At 38.1% G+C, this 14732-nt stretch overlaps 1 protein-coding gene across 1 annotated transcript; it reads right to left on the bottom strand.

The window, feature by feature from the left end:
• Window positions 1-372: 372 nt before the first annotated feature.
• On the bottom strand, window positions 373-6030 carry LOC143883172 (cytochrome P450 709B1-like). The gene is made up of 5 exons (XM_077386524.1): window positions 5757-6030; window positions 3329-3552; window positions 2035-2285; window positions 1467-1842; window positions 373-878 (listed from the first exon to the last, which is right to left on the bottom strand). Exons 1-5 carry the CDS (start codon window positions 6028-6030, stop codon window positions 447-449), a joined length of 1557 nt encoding a protein of 518 aa, XP_077242639.1. The 3' UTR covers window positions 373-446.
• Between the last annotated feature and the right edge of the window lie 8702 nt (window positions 6031-14732).

Below are 14732 nucleotides of genomic sequence, written 5' to 3'. Positions count from 1 at the left end.
TTATATGATGAAAGGGCATACAAACAATACTCTTGATCCCATCCTTGATATTTGATCCAACAGCAGCTCACTTTTGAGAAGCTGCTGTTGGATCAAATATTAAGGGCGGTGCTTCCATCCTACCACCTCTACCTCTACGTGTTTTTATGCCCTTTCATCGTATAATTTCCCCCTTTTTTTAAAACTACAGGTCAGCTAAGGAACTATAAATACCAAAATCAAGGGCTAGGAGGTTTGTTACTTTGACGGTCGGGCATCATATAAAAACTCATCTGAAAATCCATAACACATTTCTTCACACAAAGCTAAAGGGTGTTCTGATCGAGCGTATAGAATAAGTTCAACACTGACATGACATGACCCAATCAAACTAGAAAGACCCTTCAATGAGTAGTGAAATAGAGAAAAAAGGAAAGCAACTTAAGACTGAAGAGTCTTTTCCTGTTTTATACATGCAAGGGTCTTAGAAAAATAGGAAGGCCAAACTCTGGCTGAAGAGTGATGTTATCTTTTGGCGCATGCTTATACTGCGGGGAGAGGGTGAAGGAGAACTTCTGAAGGATCATGGAGAGAACCATCTTTGCTTCCAACATTGCAAAATTCTGCCCAATGCAGACTCTTGGACCTATGGAGAATGGAATTAGAGCATTTGGGTGTTTCGCTGCTCTTGAGACCCCATCTGCAAATCTCAATGGCTTGAATTCATTTGCATCATCACCCCAATATTTCTTGTTCCTGTGAATTATATGCAATGGGATTGATATGGTGGTGTCTTTTGGGATCATCAATTTCCCCAACATTATATCTCTGGAAGCCTTTCTGAACATCCAAATCACTGGGCCATAAAGTCTTAGGGTTTCCATAAGAACCATGTTCACCTGCAAAATTTGTCAATATCGTTCTTTGTGTAAAATACATTAGATAGAACTATTGACACTCTGTAATTTGCAAACTGAATTGGTGTTGGTTTCTAGTCCGTTCTTAATGAACAATCAAAAGTGGTTTCATAATTCTCAAGTTAGATGGGTATCATCAATTTGTGCTCTATATGCTAAAAAATTGTGAAACAACCAACTACTCCAAAGCTTAAACTGTTAGAGTTAGTGTTACCCCTCACGTGTGGCCCCTCTTTTTCTTCTGGGGTTGCCCATACACGTGGCACATGTGGCCCCTCTTTGGGTTGGGTTCGCTGTACACATGGGCTTTTAATATTAAGGACTTGTTGGGTTTTGAACCCAGGACTTGCTGTGAGGCAATAGCTTTGACACCATGTGAAACAACCAATTACTCCAAAAGCTTACGGCGAACCCAAAAGAGCCACGTGTATGGCCAACCCAGGAAAAAAAGGGGACACAAGTGAGGGGGAGTGTTGAAGTATATAAATGTTAAATAACAACTCTTACAGCTTAAGCTTTTGGAGGAATTGGTTGTTTCACAAAAATGGAGAAAAGCTGAAGTGATCGTACCAAGTTTAACTTGCTGAGCTTGTCTCCATCTGGAATTTCCATCCCGCATTCACTCAACACTTCTTCTCTGAGTCTCTCCTGCCATTCCGGGTATAAGCTTAGCAAGAACATAGCCCAAGTTAGTAAACTAGCTGTGGTATCATGCCCCGCAAAGAAGAATGTCTTGCACTCATCCATGATCTCCTTCATATTTAGATTTGGGCCCACTTGCTTCCTATCAGATTCAGTTGAAGATATTCCCATCATCAACCCAAGTAGATCATTCGTGTTGTTTTGATCCTTGGAATTTAACCTACTCTCTATGATGTGCTTAAATACATTCTTCATTCTTCTATTGAGTTTCCACATGTGAAGGTTCAATCTTGTAGGAAGATACCTGCAATTAAAAGATCATTTAAAATTCTTCTACAATTAAAAAATCATGTAAAATTCTTCTAAAGTATTGAAATAGCATATCATGTGGCATGCTTGGCTCATAGGATGATGCATTTTATTTAACAAAATATTGCACTATGTTTAACCCATGGGTTTGAAATCCTTAAATAGAGTGAGGGAGTGAGGTAATTACTGGCTACCAGGAATGTTGACATCAATAGTAGAAGCTGCGGCCAATTGTTGAAGTTTTTTTTGCACTTCAAAGACTTCCTTTCCTTCATTGAAATTACTACCAAAGGCAGTGTGACAGATTATGTTTGCACTTAGCTCTTGAAATTCCATGTTCATCTCTATCTCTTTACATTGCCCCTTGTCTTGAATCACCAGATCTTGCCACCTATCAAGCATGGATGAAGTGCATGCTGCCATTCTCTTGGTCATTACCTTTCAAATCCAAAGCCATGAAAGATAACCTTATAATTATATATTGGAAGTGTGATTAAGCCAAACAATACAATACACAATCAAGCGCTTACCAGCTGGGAAATGATGGGACAAATTGGTATGACGAATAAATGGTGGAGAGTCAAAAAATCAGCGTAAGAAACACAAAAGAGAAAATAGAAAGAGGTATAGAAATGGGAGATAGGCAAGGCCTTATCCCACAACTTTTGCTTCTCTTTTCGTTCCATTCGGTTTCTTAAAACCATAGGTCAATCTGAGATCGGTTTCTAGTGTGGTTCGTAGCCTGATTCTTCCATCTAAAGTGTTTTTTATTTGCTTCACAACACAATGTTGTTATACACGTGAGAAGAAATATAATGAAAAATGATAGCCTAACATCTGAGGTAATGGTGTTATATATTATAAATTATATTATATTACTAATAATGTAATTGGTATTATAAATTATATTATATTACAATAATGTATTTTGAAGGGAAAAGTAAAGTCTTGAGATTTGTGAAAGTTCCCTCCATTATTTTAAAGGGAAAATCAAAATCTTGGGAGATAGAATTTCAAGAGTCCATCTACAACTATACGTGGGAAATTATTATCTTAAAGATAGCTTCCTGAAAGTACCTTGCCCAACAAATTCAACTGTTCTATTTTCTGCTCTGTTCTGTCTTATTATCTACAACAAATAGGCTGTGTTTTTTTTTTTTTTGAATGGCAAAGATATGTATGGTAACCCCTGCCGATCAAGATGATCAAAACAATACAACAAAAAACAAGAATACAACACCACGAAAATACACTCAAAGTGGTAGGAAATCAAACACTTCCCATGACAAAAATGTTTAGAAAGTGATATTAAGACCGAAAAAATGGATACCTATGTGAACTTGAGCTTAGGATCTTAATAAACTGTGAAGGTGCTCTATTAATTACATAAAAAATGGGCAGCGATACGATATTGAACTCAATTTATTGAAATGTATATATATGTTTTTACCGTCATGAAACAAAGGGAACAAGCATCTTACCTTGAGCTTGTCTATGTTGAAAGCAGGATTGACAGCCCTCCTACGCTTAACCCATTCCAGCCCCTCAGTAAGAAACAATCCCTTCCCGAGCAGGGCTAATAGTGAAGGCCTTATCTTGGGTTTGAGGAAGAAACTAAACTTGTCTGACAAGACTTCTTTGGCTAGCTGAGGTTCAGTTATGCATATCCTCGGTTCTGTCCCTAAAAAATATAAAACTCTCTCTCCTGTGGGGCAAATTACACTAGAATCAATCACTAGAAGAGAATGGAGAAACTTTTTTTTTTTTTTGATGGGCAAGCTGGGGTTCGGCAGACCCCTACCAGATTCATTAATAATAAATAAAAAAGATAATCATATTGATAGTCATATTTGTTAAAGCTGGGGTTATAGCATGGAGAAATTAACTATAATGATAATCATATTTGTTAATCTCACCGTACAAAAATCCTCTGCAGTAGCACAAATGTACGAGCACCATAGTCCATAGAGAATTTATATGATGTGACTGTACAAACCCGTATTCTTCAAAAAGTAGGATATGGCCCACTATATAAGATGATTTAGACAGTCCATTTATTGGGCATATATGTATAGGCTGTGCCCCAAAAATTATTTCCATAGGATGATCCTAACCCTCCAATCTATAGAAATTTTTATAATGTTCAGTCCCTCTATAGATCGGAGGCTTAGGATCATCCTATATAAATGATTTTTGGGGCACAAGCAATTTACGTTGTGGCCCAACAAATGAACGGTCTGGATGATCCTATGATGTGGGCCGTATCATACTTTTTGAAAAATATGGATTACAGCCACACATCTTATAAAATCTCGGGCGTCATTTCTAGTATACATTTTGGTCATCATAAAAATAGAAACATTTAAACCCGGAAGGGTGTGGCTCTTTGGCGTAAAGTCATGGGTTTGCTCCCCAGTGACGAGCGTTCGAATCCCCCGTTGCTTACCCGATGCGCATGGTTTCCAGGTGATTGCACATATCCGTAGGGACATAGTCCTACCCCATAGGGGGGTGGGGACACTCTTCGTTACCAAAAAAAAATAGAAACATCTCTCTCTCTCTCTCTCTCTCTCTCTCTCTCTCTCTCTCTCTCTCTCTCTCTCTCTCTCTCTCTCTCCTGCATATATCTCTAATTGCTGACTCTAAAGGCAAATACTAGGGGTGGACATGGTTCCGGTTCGAACCGAACCGAACCGGCACATTTGGTTTGGTTCGGTTCCATTTCTATATGGTTCGGTTCCGGTTCCAAAATCCGGGAACCGGTGAAAATTCGGTTCGGTTCTGGGTTTGGGATCCCGGCACCGAGAACCGAATTGGTTTAATGAGGGCCTGTTTGCTTTGGATATTAGGGCCTAATTATTTCCCAAATCTGTAGTTCATGGCTTCATGCATTGCCAAAATTTGTGCATGATTATCCCACCTGTTTGTACTTCTTCATACTTCATATAAGTTTTGCATTGCCCAAATTTGTGCCTGTTACTGTTAGTGCTTGTAATTCATATATAAACAGGGCCATTGGTGAAGGTTGGATAAACCCAGAACCGAACCGCACCGAACCGATTATATATGGTTCTGGTTCGGTTCTGGTTCCAATTTCAGGGAACCGATTATACATGGTTCGGTTCTGGGTTTAGCCCAAAACCGAACCGAACCGAACCATGTCCACCTGGCCCTAGCAAATACCATGAGGTAGGGTGGAAAGAACCCTCTATGAGTGCAATAGAGAACCCAAAGACATACATGAATCATCCTATGGAAAAACAAAAGAGGCCATGTACCATAAGAAAAGAGACGAAATTAATGGCAATGCATGCATGCATGAATAGTAAAAAAAAAAAAAAAAAAAACGATAATGAGATTTTTGAGAGTGAGGTTACATTTTAGTGTTTTGGACGTGTTTAAAAACTCCTTGACTCGACAAGTAACTCACGCGAGTCAACTCCTTTTTGCCTTGCCCACGTTCCGCGTTGCACCACATCCGCATTCCTTGTTTTACCCTATAGAGTCAATGTACTCATTTGACTCTCCCGAGTTATGACAGCGTCGACTGCGTCAACCACGTTTTTTGCCAGGTCCGTGCCGAGTCGACAATGATTTTTCTTGGCCGCGTTCCGTGTCACATCCGTGTTTTTAAATACTGGTTTGAAAGAGAAAGAAAGGTGACTGGGGTGCGGTTATATATTAAGGGGTAGGGGTGACAGGGTAGGAGAGTCCACCCCTTCCACAAACCTTTGTCCGAATCTTCTATATTTACTGATAGGAAGAGGAATTGGTTCACACCGGCCAGTTGTTCAAGGAGGACAAAATGTGAAGATATATATACCCACCGTTTGTTATTTGATAGGAATGAAACCCAACGTTTTACACTGAAAGATAACATAATAAGAGAAGTGAAAAGAGTGAACACACCATATTGTGAGGACCATTTGCCGTAGTGAGGTAAGACCTTGGGTATGATGTCATGGCAGTGATTATCCATGACCATCTTCTCAGCATTCTTGTTCAACCTCTTAATTTCTTCTTGAGAACCAGACATGAATGAGTATGGGGGTCCTCTTACTCCTTGCTTTGCAAACCATTTAGTTAAGGCATTAGGCCTCCACAGGACAACTTTGAAGAGTTTCCAAAGCCTTGAGATCACCACGACTACCAAAACCTCCGGCAATATGGAAAGATAATCCATCTCTACACAGATATGTGTGTGTTTGTGTGTGTGTGTGAGAGAGAGAGAGAGAGAGAGAGATCTGTTCTCAATTGTTTGATGGATGACAATGATATGGTGTTACTATTATTTATAGGCTGGACTTCATCTTTGCCTTTCCATGTGAGAGAAAGTAGTGATGTAACCATAGGCTTGGAAGAGAGAGAGAGAGAGCACCAAATCTCTTGCACATTGGTAAAATTATGTATACAATTATAGAGTTTTATATGGTGTACGCCCATCAATGCCGGATCGAACACTATATAATTCCACATAATATATAATAAGAGATTTGTTAGGCAATTCGGCCCGAAAGCCATTTTGCGGATCACTTTTGCAGGAGAGAACAACCACTTACAAGCTCACAATCTTTTAAATAGTGAGCCTGTACGTGGTTGTTCTCTCGTTCGAATGTGAGCCTCAAAATGACTTTCCTAGAAATTGTGTTGCAAATCCTAAATAATAAGGCCTCGTGTGTAGGCCCAAGCCCAGCCAGCCCGATTACAAACTTTAGCCCAGTTTCCCTCTCAAAAGCGCAAATGGGATCAACATGCATGATTAGTAATAGTTCTCAAATTTATTCAAAAGCATTTTTGTTGAATGTAGGTCATTTTACATGAGATAGGTCTATATTTTAGGCCCATTTACTATATTCTAGACTGCCCCGGATCCTGCCCATTTGCACCCTCCTATCTATGGGAAAGAGACGAACATGTAGCGTGCCTCCTCCAAACCACAATTTCCAACATGTCTCGGTAGCGTACCTCTTAAGACAACTTCCCACAGGAAAGTGATATATTTGCCCCTTTTTTTTTTTACTTGGGACAGCCCTCTCCAGTGTATTTATGACTACTCATTTACACTGGCCGGCCTATCACAAGTAAAAACAAAGGGTGAATATATTATTTCCCTTTTCCAAATATTTCATATAGGATTTGCCAGTTAATTTTACATAGGATTTGCTAGGCAATTATGCGGAAAGGCATTTCGTGGCCCATTTACTATAAACTTTTTTACACTAGAGGGATAGAGGAGAGAGGCTACCTACTGGCTCGAAATCCATGAAGAATAGGACAAGCGGATCTGCACACAAAAGAAAAATGGAAATGATATATTCGCTCCCTTTTCTTCCCAGGGCCATACCATTCCGGTGGAAAAAATGTACTCGTAAATACTCGAAAGGGGGTTGGCCCGGGGAAGAAAAGGAGAAGGACATATCACTTCCCAAGAAAAAAAATACTAAATCATATGTGGAATAACTATTAGTATCTAGTAGACTGTGGACCAACGACTGAATGAGATTAAATATGTTTTATCAATTGGATCAGCACATATTTGATTGTTTTCTAGATAGTGTGTGGGTTACTGTACGACTTAGATGACTGATAAATTCACCCCAAAAATGCCCCGTTCACCCCAAAAATGCCCCGAGGTAAGCCCAAAAAAATCCCCGGAGGTAAGCGACTAGTAACTCTTGAAAATATACCCTATAATATCTTCATTTTTATAAAGTAAATCAGCTTCCATTCTTAAATTATCAATAATTAGAGCAATGATAGAATGAAGGCACCCTTCATGAAACCACCTTCAAGGGTTGATTTTCTGCGAAGTGCATATATGGTGGTGGCGCCCGAAAAAATGGATGACACCTTAAATAGAGGAAACCGTGTTAGACTTTGCAGAAATCAACCAATAGGGGCCCTCTTGCAGCTGATTTTTTTATAGGGCTCCCTTCATTCTATCATTCCTCCAATAATTTTTTTATCTTAAATATCGAAAATTCCTCAGTATCTTGTTCATTTACAAATTGCAACAAAATATTTTCTTTGTGTATCGGTCAATAAGAGGGTTTTAAAGGAGAGGTACTGTACATTATAAAAACCTCAATATATTGGAGGGTTGGGATCATCCGGTGGACGTGATTTTTGGAGAACAACCTATTTACAATGTGGCCGAACGAAATGCACAGTTTGGATCATCCTATGAAGTGGGCACATGCAGTACTTCTTGAAAAATACTACACAACAAATCCACAAACCATATAAAATCTCTCTAAAAAGATATCTCTTAAAAATAGAGAAATTATATGGTGCCCGGACATGCTCGTGCAAGTAGTACAACAAGCATGCCACCCATGATTTTTTATCCAAATATAGGGATGAACCTGTTACCAAGGTTTAAAATTTTGGTTTCGGTACCGGTTTCGGACTCTGGAATTTCAAAATTTTGATCGAAATTTGGTACATAACCCAAAACCAATATTTTATTTTATTTTCCGAAATTTCAGTAATTTCGGTAAAATATTAAAAAAAAAAACAGTTTTTTTGGGTCAAATTTCGGAAAAACCAAAATTTCGGCCGAAATAAATGACCATTTCGGTTTTGGTCGATTTCGGTGTCGGTCTCCACTGAGATTTCGGATTTCGGTCGAAATTTAAAACCATGCCTGTTACACAATACCTGCTTTGGGCACCATATAAAAACTCCTTAAAAATGTACCCATACCTTTTTTCAAAGAGGGTTCTTAAGAAGACACCCATTTGGGGAGCTAATTTGAGATGTAAATTTTCGAGAGAACAGTAAATCATCTCTTCGAAATTCAAATACCCCCAATGAGAAATGAAAAACGAGGCTTTCTTTAAAAAACTGCAGCTTTAACCACATTTCATTGAAACTAAATCAGACTTTCTGTATGATTAGATGTCATTCATGCATATTCCTACCAGTTACTATCTTTTTAGCGTTTCTTTTTATGTATAAAAAGTTCCAATAAAAGTGTAGCCAATGGCAATGAGTCCTTGTGCTCTTCTTTTAAGCATTTTTCTATTTTCTATTGAAGGTTTGCCTATAGAAGGTTTGCTAAGATTATTTGGACTGGATCCGAAGAAGTTCAGCATGTTTTTATCATGGGTAAATTTTTTTATGGAAATTATTCATGAAAGTAAATATTCCACGAAGAGACAAGGGTTTAGCATGATCAAAATTTTCTTAGAAAACAAAACCTTCAAGTGAAAAAATCTAGGGAAAATGATTTAGCCAAATGTTGTAAAATTCATTTTCCAGAGATTTTTTTTTAGAAAATTTTTACCCTAAATCAACCAAAATCATTTTTACCCTAAATATTCCACATGTAGTCAGTGATTCAAGACATGTGCGGAACTGCGGATGCGAGCCAAAGTGGGGCCAAAGCAAATCCTTGTCGGCTCGGCATGACGCAGTTCTCAATTAACGCTGCTGTGTACTCAGTTGACGTGGTCATAACTCGGGAGATTCAAAGCTGTTTTGATTGAGTTTATAGGCAAGATGCAAGACCATGGCCAAGGTAAAAGGGAGTCAACTTGGGGGAGCCCACACGGGAGAGTTTTGACAACCGATGATTGTGACTGATGCAAAGACACCTACTGCCACTGATTTGCGGATAGTTCTTGATTTAAGATGAAACAATAAAAGAGGAAATGAGATATTCACCTCATTTTCCTTGGCCATCCCCTTGTAGCGTAAAAAAGTAGTCATAAATACACTTGAGGGGGTGGCCCAAGGAAGAAAAGGAGGTCCTGTTTTTATAATTAGTTGAGGTTTAACCCTAAGCGAGAACTAAGATACAAGATCTAACAGCTTAAACAAAGGCCATAGGTTATAAATAATATCTATCCCGCTTGTAAAGATCTAACAAGATCTAGCAGCTTAAACAAGGGCCATAGGATATAATATATATCCCGCTTGTAATGGAGCTTCGTGCCTTGGAAGAAGAAAGGGAAAATTTTGTGGGAAGTATGCTTGCTTGCCACTTGGTGGGTGGTATGGAAGGAGAGAAATGCGCGGGTGTTTGAGGGAATGTCCAAGGCTCCTCATTATCTTTATATGCGGATAATTGCATTGGTTATTAATTGGACGAGATGCCATCCATCTTTCCGGTTTGTCTCAGCGTTTGATCTTTGGGAAGGATGGGGTGTGGTGTGTTTGAGTAGTGAGTGGGCTAATAAAGTTCTGCAGAGATGGGAACCACCGCCTCAAGAAGTGTTAAAAATAAACTTCGATGGTGCTTGCTTTGGGAATCCTGGTCCAGCCGGGGTGGGAGGTTTATGTCGTGATGATGCCGGCAAGGTTCTTTGGACTTTTTGGGGCCCTTTAGGTGTGACTGACGCCACGGAGGCGGAAGTCCAAGCGGCTTTCAATGGCATAAAAAGGTGAGTAGGGACCGTCTGAAGAGTGTAATTGTTGAAGGGGATTCGTTTAATGTTATCCGATGGCTGAGGGGTGGGGTGGCTCCACCTGGGAGGTTTTTGGATCTTTTTGACGAAATGGAAGATATATTGGCGGAATCAGATATTGAGTTGATTCATGTTAGAAGGTCTGCTAACGAGAAGGCGGATGCGTTGGCTAGAAGAGGGGTGGTATGCAACTTGATGAATTGGTCTGATCAATATCCTATTTGATGTCCTATTCATTGTGTAATTAGTTTTTATTTTTTGTTCTGTAACTTTGGGTATTCCCTTTCGGGTGTCCCTTCTTATTCTTTTATAGAATTTGCCATTTCAAAAAAAAAAAAAAAGAGGATCCCACAACTCTCGATATTGAAATCAAATGCTCAAATCTCAAAACGCTTGGGCCATTGTGAGTCGAAAACTGATTATTGGACAAACTTTTTAGTCCAATAATCAGTTTTGGACTCACACTCGGACTCAAAATTTTATATAGGCCTGTTCGTTTTAGATTTGGACAACCGATTGTCAGTCCAAAACTGATTATTGGGCTCAAAATCATGTTTAACTTTGAGTCCAATAATAGGTTCTGGACTCACAATAGTTTCTCAAAATCTAAAACGGACGAGACCTTAATTTTGAGTCAAATAATCAGTTTTAGATTAACAATCGGTTCTCAAAATCCAAAACAAATCGGGTGTTAGCCTTTTCTTCTTAGGTGAGAAAAACCACTACTAAAATTCAAAAAGCAAAGAAAAATGGCAAGGAATCAATAACATGTCAGAAACTGAAGTTTAAAATTGAGAAAAGTATTTTAAATTGGACAGAACATCTATGAGTTAAATTGGGCTCTGAAATAATTAAGGTTCTGTTTGACAACTAGAAAAAAGGGAGTGACCAAAAATCATGTGAGTCCTAAGAGCTATTTAAGGTGAAGGTAGACGAGAAGGAATGCAATGTGAACAAAGGCAGTTCAATCCTAAAGGATTATAATTGCAAGTGAACCATAAATGAATTGAATCAAGCTAACATGTACCATTGGTTGCCCAAACACACTGAAAACAGAATAAGAGCATTCAGGGGTTAACAATTTACTCCATTCCAAACAAGTGAGCATCATCTAGAAATGGTTAGTATGTTAACTACATTCCATGTTTTCTTGGTTATTAGTATGTCATGTCTTTGATCTCTCATTGGATGACCTGAATATGCAGATGGTTCCAAATGTTCAGTCAATGATTAATAGTCACAACATGACTGTTGTAACATGTGAGAACCAACGAAAATCTCTAGAATGGTTAAAGAACGCACCCTAGTAAAAATAGATTATGCGCATTTTTGAACAATTCTACTTCTACTAGTTTTTCATTCATCTCTCTCAAGTCCAGTCACCAGCGCTCTTTTCTTTCGATTGCATATCTAACCCCGGCCCCTAAGGCCCTAGCCCACTGCATACCACAGTTGCGTGTCATGCTCGCTCGTTCCAGTGTGAGAATTTTAACGGTATAAGATGTAATTAAGTAGGACCTACTAGGACACTCCAATGGTCTGATGAAGTGTCCGAGATAAAATGGGTCTTGAACGAGACAAATAAATTACGATCTGAAGAACACTCGGAATCCAATCTGACCGATAAGAAATATGAATGGATCGTTACTAAGACATATCACATAGGTGTTTCCCATCGTTTCCGATCCGAAGTGGATCCATTGACACCCCTACAAATGGATAGTTGTGCCAATGATCTTTTGCGAGTTCTATAAAATTTAGAGGTGACCCACCAGATCGATTAAGGGCCCCCAAACCACAGATCGGTGTTACATGTGTCGTGGGACCCATCTCTGCGTGAATATTCTCACAGCGACATGAGCCCAACAATAGAACACATGTATTACAGCTCAAGCAATTAATCTAGTGTGCCAACTGTCATGAATTCAGTGGGTTCAATGTTGAATAATGATCCAACCGTATGTCGGGAAGGGATTTGGTTCGAGCATGTGAAGATATAGCTCCGATATTGTACCACGGGCCCACTAGGTCTTTGTGAGGACTCGGCCCACAAGCAAGGCACCAATAAGGTGGCAATCCCTGCCATGCAGTCCTCCTCAGCTAAGGCCCTGTTTGATTTCGATTTTGAGATTTGATTGTGAGTCCTATCAGTTTTGGACTCACAATCTGAAACGTCCCTTTTTTTTTGTCTTTAAATAATAATAACTATTACTATTATACACATATAATATACGTCCAAGTGATTGATGAGAAGGTGTTTTTGTCCCAAGTTGAAAATTTACAAGAGTCCTTAATTATTTTAAAGAAAGTCTTACTTGATAGATGGAAAAACTTCCTAGTCCAATAAGATTAGGATACACGAAATTTAGGAATTGAGGGACTCTTAAAGGAAATCCATAAACTTACGTTAAACACAAAACGTGCAACACTCTTCCCTAAAGAAGAAAACTTTGGAACGTGGAGTTTGGAAGAGAGAAAACTTGTTCTTCCCCAAAGGCATACGAATTAAATTAATTTTCTTATTTTGATCTTAATAATCTATTTCAAATATATAGTTATGATTAAATAAATAAAGAAAAAAAAACAAGATTTATTCTTAGATCGTCGTTATATTTGGGAGAAATCATGGCTTTTCGAAAGACCTAATGTTAGTTTATATTTAATCTGTCTGAAATCTGGGTCTAATTTCTGTTACTACCTAAAAACGAGGGTCTTCTGATTTGATATAGGTTTTGATGTGTTCTTTGAAATTATAGATCTTTTAGTCTTCTTTCAAATGGCTTTTTTTTTGTAATTTTTAGATTTCAGATGATTATTTAATGAATATTCTCGTACAGTGGGTTTAATCTGCCTGAAATCTGGGTCTGATCTCTGTTACGACCTAAAAACGAGGGTCTTCTGATCTGATCTAGGTTTTGATGTGTTCTTTGAAATTATATATTTTTTAGTCTTCTTTCAAATGGATTTGGTTTCATAATTTTTGGATTTCACTTGAATATTATATGAATATTTTTCTGCCGATTGTCTAGTATGTCTAAAAATGTGTTTGAAAATCAGGCAGTACCATTGTAGCGGGAATACACCTAAATTATATTCTAAAGATGAACTAACTTTCTAAATTAAAATATTACTTGGATCATAGGTGATTTGGAGGGTCGATCTTAAAGGTTTAAAACGAGATCAGTTGTTCAGGCTGTGGTAAGTAATCTCGTGCTTCGGTGTAGGATGTTTTTCTACATGAAAATTTTGATTTGCGAACTATTTTGGAAATTGAAAACTTTGTTTAAGAACTGATGTAAATCTCGTTTATTCAGAAGGCATGTTTGGTTTGAGAAACTCATGAAAATTGGATCAAGTACTTTGTGTTTGTTGCATATAATTGATTGTATTAAAATCTGCAAATTGAACTATGTCTTATGGTTGTTGATCTCATTATTGCTCATAAATCTTAGTGAGATATTGTTGCGATATGATGATTGCTACCAATTGGGTGATTATTGTTCGATTCAAGTGAATCATAATTTGACATTGATTGTATTACTAGTATAGCTAGGTTGTGGTATCATTAGCCGTCCGAGTGGAAGTGCATGTTGGGAGAGTTTCCATTGACATCTTTTGGCATTCCGAGTGGAAGCGCATTGTTTTAGGGGAGAGTTCCCTTTGATACCTACCTATATCTAGAAGAATACGAATTGTTCTTGTATTGTGCCTTGGAAAATTTGTTAGTTGTTGATTAGTTATTTCTTTGTATCTCTATACGATTATACATCGGCACATCACATGTTTCTTACGTAACAAGTTTTATTCTTTTAATTTGGAGGTTGTGATTTGTTTGAGAGATACTTGATCCAATCTTGCATAGAATCCTTGAATTACTTATTGAGTGTAAAAACTCATTCCACGCCATCTTTTATTTTTACAGATGTCGAAGGATAGCTTTGGATTGTGGGAATGCGGGCATGAGGAAAGCTATAGATCGTATTAGAGAGTTTAGATTTCATAGTTCAGTAGTTGCTTAAGGATTTATTTATTTTAGTAGACATTTGCTTATGCATGTAGTAGGGATTTATTTTATCATTGTGGATCGCGAGCATATTGACTCATGGGTTAATTAATATGGATATTTATGAATTTCTTTGGAATATTAAATTTGTCTTCCGCTTGTTGCTTTGAAAATGGAATATGGTTAATTGTTTTGGGCTTGCATGCCTAAGTCGTTGATTTTGTTGGAGGGCGTGCGGCAATGTTACAGGTACCCCGGCTTAGGGCGTGACACAATCCGTTTCCAAGATCCAACACAAACAGGGCCTAAGAATGTCTCTTTTGGTTATTTTCTACAAGATAAGGGGACTTTGGTCATTAACCATGAGTTTAGAGTATTTTTTTGTCATTTTTATGAGAGGGTATTTTGATTATTTTTATGAGAAACAACATAGTTTGTCATCTTCTAGAGAAATGATAAATTCACCCCCTC

The sequence above is a fragment of the Tasmannia lanceolata genome, unplaced genomic scaffold, assembly GCF_043159265.1.
Source record: "Tasmannia lanceolata isolate RefF3 unplaced genomic scaffold, GAP_Taslan_0.1 ptg000008l, whole genome shotgun sequence".
In the NCBI taxonomy this organism is placed as follows: domain Eukaryota; kingdom Viridiplantae; phylum Streptophyta; class Magnoliopsida; order Canellales; family Winteraceae; genus Tasmannia; species Tasmannia lanceolata.
The sequence above is the reverse complement of the archived record's forward strand: the minus strand, read 5'-3'. Positions and strand labels throughout refer to the sequence as shown.

Excerpts from the sequence above, each read along its gene's own strand:
- LOC143883172 (XM_077386524.1), bottom strand. The coding sequence starts at position 6,030 with ATGGATTATCTTTCCATATTGCCGGAGGTTTTGGTAGTCGTGGTGATC. Across the intron at positions 2,286-3,328 it reads TCAACATAGACAAGCTCAAG|GTAATGACCAAGAGAATGGC; the intron begins GTAAGATGCTTG and ends TGGATTTGAAAG. Across the intron at positions 879-1,466 it reads AGCTCAGCAAGTTAAACTTG|GTGAACATGGTTCTTATGGA; the intron begins GTACGATCACTT and ends CAAATTTTGCAG.